Below are 13,627 nucleotides of genomic sequence, written 5' to 3'. Positions count from 1 at the left end.
CATGCCTTCTGCTTCTGGAACACCCCTATATTTTGCTGTTTCAAGAACTGAAGCAAGCAAACAATAATGATTAAGTTTAATTTATTTTGAAATTAGTTTGGTGAGCATCACCCTCCTTTTGACAATATAAATCAAAATTTGCTTACGGTGGCTTTCACACATGGAGTATCTATTATGTTTCCTGAAGAGACAGACAATGTTTTAAACCTTCAAATACAATCAGCATCAAATATACTGGCAAGAGTCCTTAAGGGAACAGTTGAGGTATTTTCCCCTCCAAAATAGAAAGGCCCAAAGATATTCTGTCTTAACCGACTCAGGCATTAAGAGTCAAATATAAAACAGCAAAATACCATGTAGTTAACAGTATGCACTAAGATCTGGAAAGAACAAGAAGTTAATGAACATCCAATAATTACATTGGATTTTAGTTTAAGTAGAGAACCAAGGACAAATGTATAGTTCTAGGTAAAGACAAGAATGCAACCCAAATCCATTAAACTAAATTGAAGTGTTGTCATTCATTTGAATGAGGTAAGGCTTGCATTCAAAATAAGTGCTGTGCATACTATTACAGACAAAAGGAAAGGAATGTTTTATATCTACACACCCACTTCAAGATACAGTCAATGCAGACATGGGAAGCTCGAACCTTTAAAGACTCTCCCATCAATTATTCTCACCTTGTAAGCTTGATATACAATCTCTACTAAAATTGTTTGGGGAGCAATTACACAGTGAACAAAAGGCGGGACAGTATAAATTTATAAAAAAACAGACTTGGATGGAGACAGGCCCCAATCCAGACACACACTTGTGCAGCCATGAGCTGTATGCAAGAGCATCTCTTCCCCACAATTCTGATGACTGGCATTATCAGCAATGATCACAATTTGGCAGTATGAGCACAAGCCCTGTGTACTAGACCAGCACCTTTTGGTGTATCCCAGTAGAGATCCAGAATGACTTGCAGATGGAAACAAGTTCCATACAGATTACCCTTTTAGCAAATGCAATGGGGTGACTGTTTCTAGTACCAGTAGCATTAAAAAGGCAGTAAAACATTTTTGCTCCAATATTCAATAGTTTATCGTACAATTTGGCCAATAAAACCCTCTCTCTTACCTGATGGGGTTGAGCAGTCAGATCTTGATACTTATACCAAGATTTTGCTGATTGCTCCTTTTCCTAAAGCCAGAAGTCACTCTAAGTCAATTTTTTCATCTCTCCCAGAAAGTTACTGGGACATGCCATCATAAAGACAGCAAAACTGGATACAATATAAAATTCTCAATATTTGTGCTAAATTAATAGATTTAAACCGAAGTTCTAGAAAGTCAAGCAGGAGTCAGGACTCCATGTCTATGGTCCCATCTATTCTACAAACTACCCAAGATCCATACGGATTTTCCATTCTTGTCATGCAAAAGGAAAGGTTTCTGAAGTATAGTACAATATAAAGTTGCTTCATTGCCAGTCAATGCCCATCTCCACTCACTCAAGTGTTCAAAGTATATGTTCAGTCTTTATCTACAGGGCTGCTCAACTTCGGTCCTCCTGCAGATGTTAGCCTACAACACCCATAATCCCTGTCTATTGGCCACTGTGGCTGGGGATTATGGAAGTTGTAGTCCAAAAGCAGCTGGAGGTCCTAAGTTGAGCAGGCCTGATCTACGACTGGCCATTAGAGACCACAAATATGTTGAAGCACCATAGCTGGAAACTCTCTAGGATTATGGCATTACATTCTATGGGGCATTTCTATTTTCTGTAACAAAGCTACATGAAAGCATGAAGTCCACTCAAATCCCAGTTACAAGGAAAGAAACCATAGCATAAAGTATCTTATTTCAGTCATTACAGCTTTCAGTCACAACAGACAACATCCATCTTTATTACTTGTACCTTTTCTATTGGTATAATTCAGTTATACTACATCTCATCTAAAGATATGCACTCAAAAATATAACCCAATGTAAGAATTGCAGTCACGCATTTGAAGCATATAGAAAACTCGGTCATGTCCTTTGATACCATTTTCAAAGCTTTATTCACTCTCTTGGATGACTATAAATAAGTGTTTCCACTATGGAAAAGAAAGTTTAGCACAGTACATTTTCATGACTGGGGAATGGATTTCTGAAGATCTCTTCAAAAAGGGCAAAAGCTTAAAAAAAAATTCAAATGTTGGAATACAGTTTTTTATAAAGTCCCTTGTAAAAATTAAAAAAAATTAAGAAAAAGAAAACACAAGGCTCAAGATGATTTATTGACTTTCTTCAGTTTTCTCCTTGACTTCTTTCTTCTCTGATTCTTTGCACTCTTCCTTTACAGAAAGTTCTTCTAGTTTCTCGGCAACTTTATCAGCACTATCATTTTTGTCTGTTCCTGCTAAGAGACATTAGATGAAAGACATTAAGAGATAATATTAGATAGTTTAGTAGGCTCTAAAAACAGGAAACAATGCTTGGAAAAATGCAACTGTTTCAGTACAGCAGGGACAGTTTGGTGCAGGGGCCTTCCATCAGAGAGGCTTATGTCTCTGCTCAGCTACGACATTTACTGGATAGCCTTAGATAAGTCTCTACATTCTGCCTCACAAGGTTAATAAAATAGAATAACCCCTCATGTACACTGCCTTAAGTTGTTTGGAGGAAGTGTGGAAACAATATACAATAAAGATTTTTTGCATTGGACAAAATATTATTGTTGCAGTCTGAGGGAGGGGCAGGCAGGTCCTCCAGTGCTGCCAGAAGCAGAGAGATGCTGAATGGAAACAGCATTGCAACATCAAGCTTATGTGTGCCTTTCACAACAAAATTCAAGCACTTATAGTGCTGCAGCCTGAAGCCCTCTGATTGGTCTGCTCCAGAACTTCCAGTTCATAGGCAGGGCCTTATATCTTTGATATTCAAATAAAATAAACATCTTATCTCAGATCTTAAGCACTGTTGTTGTTTTTAACACTGACACACACAGCCCTGCCCCACCCCACCAAGGTGATGTTATTAAATAACTAGAAGCTTCCTCCATGCAAATACTTCCTCCCAAATGTCTCAGTATGTTCTTTCCTTCACTAAACACAATCTGCAGGGTAAAACTAACACTTCACAATTGACACAGAAATGCTGGCAAGTGAATTCAAGAAACTCTGGGTTTTTGCTAATTTCTGAACTACAAAACACCAAGAATGACATTTGTGCATTCCACTACAAAGCACTTGACTATTCCACTGCAATAGAGTGCTGCGGAGAACAATATTTTTAACATCTCATTACTGCAGCTGCACAGATCTATGAAATGACAGTAAGAAAACAAGTCATTTTATAGTAACCATTGCTCTGATCAAGTAAAGAAATTATTTACCTTGCAGGCATGATTAAAATGCAGGATATTAAATTTACAGATTTAACAAGAACCTCTTAAAAGTTTCCAACATGAGAATGGATGTGCCAAAATCAATTGAAACAGACTTCCACAAGTAGAGAAGTGTTCACAACATATTGGATCATTACTCTAGCAGGCCTAAAAAGCACCTTGACTGAATATGGCAGTCAGGTACAGAGTGAGCCTGCCAATAAGCATACACACAACTGGAAGCTGCTTAGCCATAAGCTGCAAGACTGAGGGGTTGTCAACAGGAGACTGCCAGAAAAGGGCAACTGATCCAACCAGGAACAAAAAAGGTACCCTAATGTGAACAAATATTTATTCTGCCCAATGAGGTAAGAATAAGCTGGTGCGTTATGCACTTTATTTTAGTTTCCGTGTGGGTGCCTTCTCCCCCACTGCATGATCACTAACCAGGGCATACTAAGCTCCTACTTACTACATAGCTCCCTGTCACTGGGTCTCTCCACCCACACACTCCACATTCCTGGTAGCTGTTAGCGGGAGCACGGAGACTCACATGATGGCAGAGAACAGTATGGCAAATAATTCTATCCATTATAGGAGAGCCATTCAAGTGAATGCTAGTTTTGATAGCAACTAACTTGTGCTTTGTCTATTCCAGTTTGTCCAATGGTTATACATACGCAACTCACATAAAACATCAGTACATCTCCCTACAAGTGGAAGGGTAAGCCTCACTCCTGCATCCACATATATGGAGAAAATGCTGCAAGCTCCTTTGCTGAGATGGCAGATGGGAAGTAAAGGCATGCATGAATAATGGCCTTTCATTAAAAAAAACCCCCAAACTAAGGGAAAGATGCTTCTCAATTTCTGGGTGTTGCTTTAATTTAAATAGATTTGGGGGGGGGGGGCAGAAGTCAATATGCCAAGTTGCACTGGTCAACACAGGCAGTATACAGTATTCTCATTTCCTAACCACTGGCCTCCAAGATTACTGAGTTTCCTATATGCAGCTTTAATACAGAAGTCGACTTGTGCATTCTAAAAGAAAGTGCAGATTTACTTCTTTTGGCAATGAATGGCTTTGAATAAGGCTAACCAAGCATTATTTGTACCACAAGAATATTCTGTTTGCCTACTCTTTCATAAGCAGTGAGTCCTTACGAGACCGAATGTGGGGGAGCCTCAGACAAAAACACAAGGGATATTATGCCACTTTGATGTTGCCACTGTGGAGTATGATCAAGAAACCAACACAGGGTAAAGAACAAGGCTGGACAGTAATGCACAGAGAGATTCAGAAGTGCCAATGCTGAGTTTAACAGTGAAGGGCATATGAAATGGACCCCATCACTCCTACATAACTGCTGCAGCAAGAAGAGGTGCTAATGCTTGATGCAAGCTGAAAATATGTATTCGAACCATTTGTGGAAACGTTCAAGTCTCAACTGCAATATTTCTGCGCCAGGAGAAAAACAAACAAATCAATCAGAAATCTTACCTTTCTTTGCCTTCTTATCAACCTCATTCCTACATTCTTCAAATTTTGCCTTGAATTTCTGTGCATCTGTTTAAGGAAGTTAATCATCATCAGGGTGGATCTAGGCACTCAAAATGTTTGTCACAGATAGTTCAAACTTCCGGGGCAAACATACAGCCCCTTCACATCTACACACTGTGCTTTGTCAAGTAACTGTCAGTACACACATGCAGCCCATATCTTTCAAGCTTGTACTGCAGCTGCTCATTTATTTTATTTATTCATTTAGCCTATTTGTATACTACAACTCATAGTCTAAGCAGTTTACATTTAAAATATTAATTTTTATCAATTATTTAATCAGTTTACAAGATTAAAAACAAAGTTAAAACATTAAAACAATGAGATCTAAAAATCTAATTAAAAGTCTGAGTGAGTAAGTGTGTCTTAACAGCCCTTTAAAAAGCTGTCAGAGATGGGGAAGCTCTATTGTGGCAGAGTGCAGTTCAAAGCCTTGGGGTGACAACAGAGAAGGCCTGCCCCTGACCAGACGACCTAGTGGTAGCTGCAGACTGACTTCCCCAGATTATCTAAATAAGTGGCAGAGCTCTGGAGAAGGTGTTCTCTTAAAGGAAAGCCACTTTCCAGCATAAAATGTAGCTTGCCTCTTTAGTTGTGCAGGCAAGTGTAGTGAAGACTTTAACCTAACAACTAGAATCTGAACATCCAAGTTCATGTACCACTGCGCAATACAATACAAACTACTGAAGATTCTTACATGGATCGCACACTACCTTTAAAACTTAATTTGTCAAAAGGCTTATGTTTTGAGTCAGTTATGTTATGAGTTAGCAGAAATGACCACTAGAGGTCACTGTTGTTCAACACTAGGGAGTCAAAAGCTACTCATAACAAAATATGTCTAATATTCCAGAGGCTACATTAAGGGGATAGTTCAGAAAGCCAGACGCAATAGTGGTTTACTAGAAGACTGTGTCACTCCATCACCAGCCCAGGGTGTTTAAAGTCTAGTTTACACCATGCATGAAACAAGGAAACAAAGTTAATTAACATGCCGTTCTCCCCCCACCCCAAGCATCTTGCTGCTGTTTTCTAACTCACATACAGGCAGTTACCTCAGATGTGTTTTGCAACTTACTTTCTGCATTTAAAAATCGAATTGCCAGAAGTTCTGGCTTAGGACTCTCATCTGCAAAGTCAGCATGTGTATTCCACACCCATGCCCTGTCACTGCCAGCATTGGGCTTCAGCTCCATTAAAGGTGTAACTAGAGGAAATAAGAAAAAAATGGTTAGGCATAGGTAGCACACTAATGCAATAATATATCCTTGAAGGTAGTCTGTGTGCAAGTTTTTTCCCCTTTCTAACAAAAAGACTTAAAATTTGTATTTAATTCCTTTCTTGGTTAGACCTGAACCTAATGCACAACTCCTTGGATATTACCTATGTACACTCATGGTTGCATTCCAAATTGATGCCACTGTTATTTAGATGTGCTAAGTTAGACTGTGTGATTTTAAGAAAATGTTATTTTCTCTTTAGACTTGTGTAGGTGTCATAGGCATTAAGAATGCCACTGATAGGACAACGGGCAGATTTCTGGCCCTTCCTCAACCACCCCGTTTTGACTCAACCACTGTTTTGAGATATTTGCTCTACAGGCACATTCCTGCACCTTGTACCTCAGTGCACCTTGCTTGTGATCTGGACTGTGTGAATTGGTCTGTAGAGACTGGTCTCTGCAGGACCATGGGCATCCTAGGTCCTCCTCAACACACAGAAGGTCCTTCATCACCTTTGGTCCTAAGAAACGCCAATATTAAAAGGCTTGTCCCATGCTTTATTCACGGCAGATATACTGTTCCCACTATTAGCATTTACTTTGTTGTTGGGCTACAAAATATTCATAATCTAACTACTATCCTGTACTGGGGAGAATAGTGTACCAGATCACATACTGTAGTGATTTGCACAGATTTTCAGGGTTTTATCTCTCCTCATCAAGAGGCGGATGGTCCCCTTCTCTTTGTGCTTCAGAAGTTTTACATCACCAGTGCCTCGTTCTTTCCATTCTGGAAGATCATTCTCTGATGCAAACCGGAACAGCTTTGCACGCCTTCAGGGGGAAACACAAAACCACGAGTTCATGCACAGGACTACATTTCAGACATCATACTGAACCAGGGCTTTTTAGTATGAAAGAATGTGGCATGACATCCCATATAATGCTTGTTCTCCCCTTGAACATTTTTCTTTCCATCAATTTCCTCTCACTAGGAGGTGCTTGCAAGTTATAAGGGTATGTGTTATTCTTAATTGGGGCAGCAGTACTTCAATACACAGGCAAAGGAGGAAGAGTTGAGGTTACTTATTGTCTTAAGATTAATATTTCTTTTGGTACTATAGGAGACATTGATTTCAGTCATGAGACAGATACCCAGTTCTGTGCATGTTCTTCAGCACACACAAGAATCTTTAGGGTCTACCTTAAATGAGAATAATTACAGAATAAATCCTAAATTGCTGAATATAACCACTACATAATGACATGCTATGTTGCTTTGTAATTCAAGATGTTCATATTGTCATCAACTCAATATGCAGGGGCTGCATCTCCCCAGACTCTTTTTTGAGACCATCTTCAGAGGCCCTTTTCCTGAATCACCTGCCTTCAGATATTAGGTGGGTGGCAACAACAGAGAGGCCTTTTCGGTATCAGTGACACAGTTTTAGGATATACTCCAAGAGACAACCATATAGCAATTTTACTGATTTTTAGGCAGCAAGTTAAAACTATTTTACTCTCCAATGCTTTTTAAACAATACTATGGTGGTCATTGTTAGTATTTGGTTTGTTGGAATGTTATGACTGTAATACATTTCAGTGTTTGATTTTGTGTTTTACTTGTTAAGGAGTTTTGGAAATTTTCTAACTTAAAGAGGGCAAACAAATAATGAAAAAAGCTTCCTTCACCATTTTTTTCAGGGCATTTTCTTGCTATTTCTCTGTACAAATATCCTTTGTTTCAAGGCTTTATCTGGTACACTGGGAGCACCCAAGATTATTTCTATGAAGGGCAGATACAAGTGGAAGTGTTGGCTTAGTCGAAATGAGACTTCAGAACAGCAACATGGAATACATATTCTGATACCACTGAATTCAGTCTTGTTTGTGGTACAGTTCTAGCTTGGAAAGTTGACCAATAAATGCCAACTTCAATAAAGGTGTTAAAGTATTGCTCTTTAGGCAGACAGTCATACCACAGCATTTCCCCAACTTCTAATAAATGTGGCACTTTCTTTTTGAAAATTAAAGTTGAAGACAAAACTGCTTTATTTATACCTGAAGTTTATCTTCAGAATATGTGAGAGTAAACATTGCCAATCTTTATTATTAAATCAAATGAATTCGTTGAAGCATAAATATAAAACATTTATCTTTTATCAACAATGCTAATGTGGAGGATTGTGCTTCATGTGAGTACATTAGGACAATGAAAGCAAGCTGTTGATAAACAACCCTGTAAATAGAATTCTAGTGTTTTGCATTTACACACTGAACTTGTCAGGGACAGGATTATTTCATTGGTATTATTCACAAACAGGCCGCTTCATCTCCCCCACCGCCTTTAAACTCTACAAGTATTTTCTGGAATTCACACATTCATATGATACTGTCTTGCTCCACACCACACAATCTGAAATGCATAGAAATGGCAGAATTACCAGCCCTCAGAGCTCACCCCATGTTTCTGCATGTGTCACTTGTGGGTGTGTCTCATAATTAGAAGAAGTCAACTCAGAATAGTAATTCATGCAGAGGTGCACCAGGCAGCCTCTTTACCCGCGCTCAGAGGAAGCCAATTAAGAGGCAGCAATGCCAGGGGATTGAACAACCCAAAGACACCGCAGCAGTTTCTTTTCACGTTGTGACTTTGGGAGCAAAGAATCCTTATGGACAGATCTTGCTATACGCGGTTCCAACATCAGCATCAGTTTCGAGTATCCGCAGCTAGATAATTGACACCCAGCCTTGGAACACGAGCCCAGGGGTGGGGACCAGCCCACCAGGGGTTAATTCCACATATCCACAGGTCGGAGGCAGCCAGAAATGTCTGGAGGTGGTCATTTCCAGCCACCATTTACCTGAAAACCCCTTGCAAAAACAACAAACAAAAACACTTTAAAACTGACAGTTTCCAAATTTTCGAGGGCATGGCTGGATCATTCGAGGCCTGCAGTACTCTCCATGGTAATTGTGGAGAATGGAACCCCCATAAATCCTCAGGTTCTCCTCTATCTTTTTATCTTGCAGGGCGCTAGTGGGCCCCAATGCAGACAGTGGGTTCTGATACTACATGAAACCATGGTTCAATCCTGGTTCTGCATGTTTTCAGGCTTTTGTGTTGGTGAAGATGATTTCCACTTTCAGTCAGCATTTAGAACAAACCAGGATTCACTACAACATCAGAATTTGGGAAATTCTGGCCTGTTCTAATTGTAATTTGCGAATAAGCCACAATATCCTGGTTGCATATCATGGCTTTTCCCAAATTATGTTTAAAACAAGCCAAAAATTTCCAGATTCAGATGTCACAGCAAATCCCAGCTAGTTCAAAGCCAATTAGGAGTAGAAATCTTTCTCCCCTTGTGCATGGAAGGGGAAATCCATGATCGCAAGGTTCAGGAATGTTTAAAAGAACCTGGATCTATATATCTACCAACATATCATCATCATCATCTTACTTACATCTTAAACAGTTCTTCTTCATCTTCTTCAAGAGTTTTGATCTCTTGCTCAGGAAGAGAAACTATGGGCTCAAATTGGGGGTCATGGTTAGAATCATCTACATGGTCAGTTGCTGAGTCATGCTCCTCATGCGTCTCCTGTGGAAAAGAATTACATAAGGAAGCCTAAGGTGTGTTTAAAAACAAAGCTGCTAATATGTGCTGCTAAAGGCCCATTACACTTAATTAGGTTACCTCTTTGGGACAGTTATCTCCAGGAATGAGGACACATTTTAGAAATACTCCTCTTCACTCAACTACTACAGAAATTTATATACCACTCTTCAAAGTTCTCAGAACAGTTTTCATAGAACACACATAAATATTATTTAATCTCACGTATATATTATGAGTAAATTAATTTCATCATTACTCAAAATGAGACAAACCTCATGTCATTTATCTGGGAGAAATGAATTTGGGGTCAAGAGAGAGGGTCATGGGAGGCAGCAATCTACATGAGGCCTCTATGGGAAGCTCTATCCAGCCCCTCCCATTCCAGTCTGCTTAAAACAATCCAAAACTTTTTTTCATAACTATACTGGCCAAGAATGAGAACTGCGATTCTAAGGATGTGAAATACTGTGTCAGACTCTGTATATCTGCATGGAAAACCTGGTATACACTTGGTTATAATTTAGATTCCTATGGAATTCTTCAGAATGACATTTTATAGGAACATAAGAGCCCTGTGGATTAGAGGGACCATTATTAGTCCACCATCCTGCTGTCGAGCCAGATGCCTCCAGAAAGCGCTAAAGGCACAAAGATAACAGCCCTGACCCACTGTATGTCCTCAGCACCTGATACTCACAGATATACTGTCTCTGAACATGAAAGTTCATTTAACTATAACGACTAATAGCTGTTGATAGATTAAAAGCTGTTGATAGATACCTCTTCCATCAATGTGTTTAACTTGAGAACTATCATTGCATCCTGTGGAAATGAATTCTGTAAATTAGCTGTGTGTTGCATGGAACAATACTTGCTTTGTCAGTTCCAAACAGTCCACTAATCAATTTCATGGGGTGATTCTTTAATGTAACAGGAGGTGGAACAAAGATTTCCTTTTGTTATCTCAAAAAACATGTGTGATTGTATAAATCTATCAATTTGCTTCTGAGGAATGCCCTGCTAACTTGGCAGAGAGGCACCTTTTAATATGGTGATTATTTAGCAGGGTGAGAGTAACTGGCCCTATCCACCCCAGCATACCAGCAGCTGGAGACTGTTGCTGGTGTTTATCTTATGTTTCTTTTTAGATTGTGAGCCCTTTGGGGACAGGGATCCATCTTATTTATTTATTAGTTCTCTGTGTAAACTGTCCAGAGCAATTTTTGGAAGGGTTGAATCAAATAAATAATAATAAATAATCATAATAATGCTCAAACGAGCCTTCACTCACCATTTTGGTGAATGCTGTACTGGGGCTGAGCAGGGCCAGTTGCTCTCCCCCTTCTAAATATAAAGCAAATAATCACTTTGAAAGGTGTCTCTGTCCTGGTAGCAGGGGTTGCCCAGATACATGAAGTGTCACCCTTACTTGGCAGATGTATGTAAAGTAGTTATTATACATGCAAGCAATTTTTTTAACCAGGCTTTATAGGTTGTGTATCTCCAGAGTACATTTCATGCCTCTGATAATTAAACTCTAGTCCACAAAACATCTGTTAATCTTTAAGGTAAGAAAATAATTGGTTGTTGCTTGCTGTAACAGACTGAGGTTGCAATTTTATTTAAACTTAGTTGGAACTGAACAGAGAAAACCAATGTCCAAGTAAACACATGTAGGATTGTAGCACAGACATTTGTGGACTGGAGCCCAAGTTGGAAAGGAGGGGGAAGAGATGCTCAAGGAATGCCAGCAACGTTCCCTGTAACAGATGTTGACTACAACTCCCATCACCCACAGGCAAAGGCCACTGGAGCTGGGGATGATGGGAACTATAGTCAAACACATCTGAGAATCCCCGTTACAGGGAACATGGATGGCCAGCCCTCCAGGATTAGCTGGGAGTCTCCAAGAATCAGCATGCATCTCCAGAGGACTAGTACAGGTTTCATGGAGATTTGCATATTGTGAAAAACGTTGGGGGGGAAACCTCCGAGAACAGCTTCTGGGAGGCAGCACTAGCTCCTAGCAACCGGACATCGTGGCTTCAGGGTCACGCCTGATACCGAGGAATTCAGTTAGAAGGAAGTACAACAAAATGTCGAGCCAGGAGGCCAATTCCGCACTCAGGGCATGGTGGTGGGGGGGGGGGGAGGACCCACCCCCCTGGAAAAAGACCAACAGCCCTGCCTTCAACCCAGCAGCCCTTGCTTTGGGGACATGTGTGTCCCATTCATTCCAGAAGAGCCCGACTGGGAAGTCAAAAGCGAAAATAATGCCAAGTGCGCTTTTGCTGGGCCCGCTGGCGGGCGGGCAGAGGAGCCCTCCCAACCGCGGGAGGAAGAGGTGGAACCAGCCAAGTCGGGCAACTGGCGGGGCACGCGGGGCTGGCCTCGGGCGGCGGAAATGCCGACACCCCCGCGGGGAAAGAGAGACGGCGGCGGCGGCCGAGACAGAAGCGGAAGGAGCAAGAAGGGCGCGTGGGGGGCGGGGGAGCTGCTCTGCCAACCGAAGGGCCCGAGGCGCGCGCCGCGGCCGCACACGTGGCCCGCCGGGGCCTTGCTGCCCGTGCTGGGGGGCGCCGTCGTCGGAGGCGGCTCGGCAGGCCCTGCGGGAGCCAAGCAGGATCGGCGGCGCTTAGGCCGCTCCTCCCGTCGCCTCCCCGGGGGACCCCGCGCGCACGCTTTCCGGGAGAGGACCCCCAGCCCGCCTTCCCCTTCTCCTCCACCCGTCCCCCGCTCTGCGCCTGAGGGGGATTCGCCCGCTCCCAACGGGCGCTGCTGCCTCCCCTCGGCGGGGGCTGGGTCCCGCGCGACCCTCACCTTCGTCTCGGCCATGGCGGCGAGAGCGGGGCGCGGTGTCCTGCTGTGGGTCGGTGCGGTGTCTGGCCGCCCGGTCTCTCTCGCTGGCTCCCCTCGCCGGCCCAACTGTCCGCCCGCCGGTGTGGCTCGCGCCCTCCGCCGTTGGCCTCCACACACACACAAACACACGCGCGCGCGCTCGCTCCTGCGCCTGCTCCCGCGTCCTCCTCCGGCGCCCCGCCCCCTCCCGCTTTTTACCTCATCCGCGCGAGCCCGCGCCGTTGCTGCAAGGGCTGATGGGAAATGACGCGTGCTTCTCTCTCCCTGCCCCGCATCCCACGCTCCCTCGCGCGCCTTGGTTCAAGCTGAGGGGCGCCTGCGCTCTGGCGCGCGAGGGCAGCCCTGGGCTGGTTGGTTGGGCTGCGCGTCCTTCTCCCCGTTGCCTCCCCAGCCTGCCTACCTCACAGGGTTGTCGCTGGGAGGATCACCCCAACGCATGGACACGGTTCTGACTGAGAGGTCCTTGGAGGGAGAGTGGGACCTCACGGCAAAGGGATATAGATTTTCAGTCTGCAAGCTGCCCAGTGATAGACAGACAGACACCGCCCCATCCAGACGGCTGACTGGCAGCAGCCCTCCAGGGTTCCAGGAAGGAGATGGCCGTGGCTGAACCTGGGACTTTCTGTATGCAAAGATGCTATTGGCCCTATCCCTTCATAGGGCTCTTTTGCTGCTCTTTATAAATAAATAAATAAGATATACAACGAATATATGGTCCCTGCTTGTCTTTTTTTTTAAAGGGTGGTTGTGTTCTCTGTGTGTGTGTTTTATGGTTTTTACTGTTAACTGATTTTTAAGTTTTTTAAATATCATTCAGCATGTTAACTTTCGTGCACCGCCTTGAGATGCCTTATGAAAGGCGGTATAAGAAAAGTCGAATAGATTAAATAAATAAATGGGGGTGGGTGGGCTTTTAACGCTGCAAAGAGAAGCCCATCCAAGGCTTGCCCGGATCCCGGGAGGATGCAGGTAATAGAAAAAGAATAATAAATGCACACTTTTGCG

At 42.7% G+C, this 13,627-nt stretch overlaps 1 protein-coding gene and 1 non-coding gene across 3 annotated transcripts; both read right to left on the bottom strand.

Moving 5' to 3' along the window:
* Positions 1–64: 64 nt before the first annotated feature.
* On the bottom strand, positions 65–12,814 carry RANBP1 (RAN binding protein 1). 2 transcript variants are annotated; one of them, XM_053280355.1, is made up of 6 exons: positions 12,584–12,814; positions 9,609–9,745; positions 6,817–6,974; positions 5,997–6,125; positions 4,859–4,924; positions 65–2,391 (listed from the first exon to the last, which is right to left on the bottom strand). In XM_053280355.1, the coding sequence occupies exons 1-6, from the start codon at positions 12,596–12,598 to the stop codon at positions 2,267–2,269; spliced, it is 630 nt and encodes a 209-aa protein (XP_053136330.1). In that variant the 5' UTR covers positions 12,599–12,814; the 3' UTR covers positions 65–2,266. The 2 variants fall into 2 exon arrangements, with proteins under 2 accessions (XP_053136330.1, XP_053136331.1); XM_053280356.1 differs by having other exon boundaries at positions 65–2,388.
* On the bottom strand, positions 3,444–3,575 carry LOC128338276 (small nucleolar RNA SNORA77). The gene has a single exon (XR_008312563.1). It is a non-coding gene; the product is annotated as a small nucleolar RNA SNORA77 (small nucleolar RNA).
* Positions 12,815–13,627: the final 813 nt, after the last annotated feature.

This window comes from Hemicordylus capensis, chromosome 15, assembly GCF_027244095.1.
Source record: "Hemicordylus capensis ecotype Gifberg chromosome 15, rHemCap1.1.pri, whole genome shotgun sequence".
Taxonomy (NCBI): Eukaryota; Metazoa; Chordata; class Lepidosauria; order Squamata; family Cordylidae; genus Hemicordylus; species Hemicordylus capensis.
This window is presented reverse-complemented; position numbering and strand designations above follow the sequence as displayed.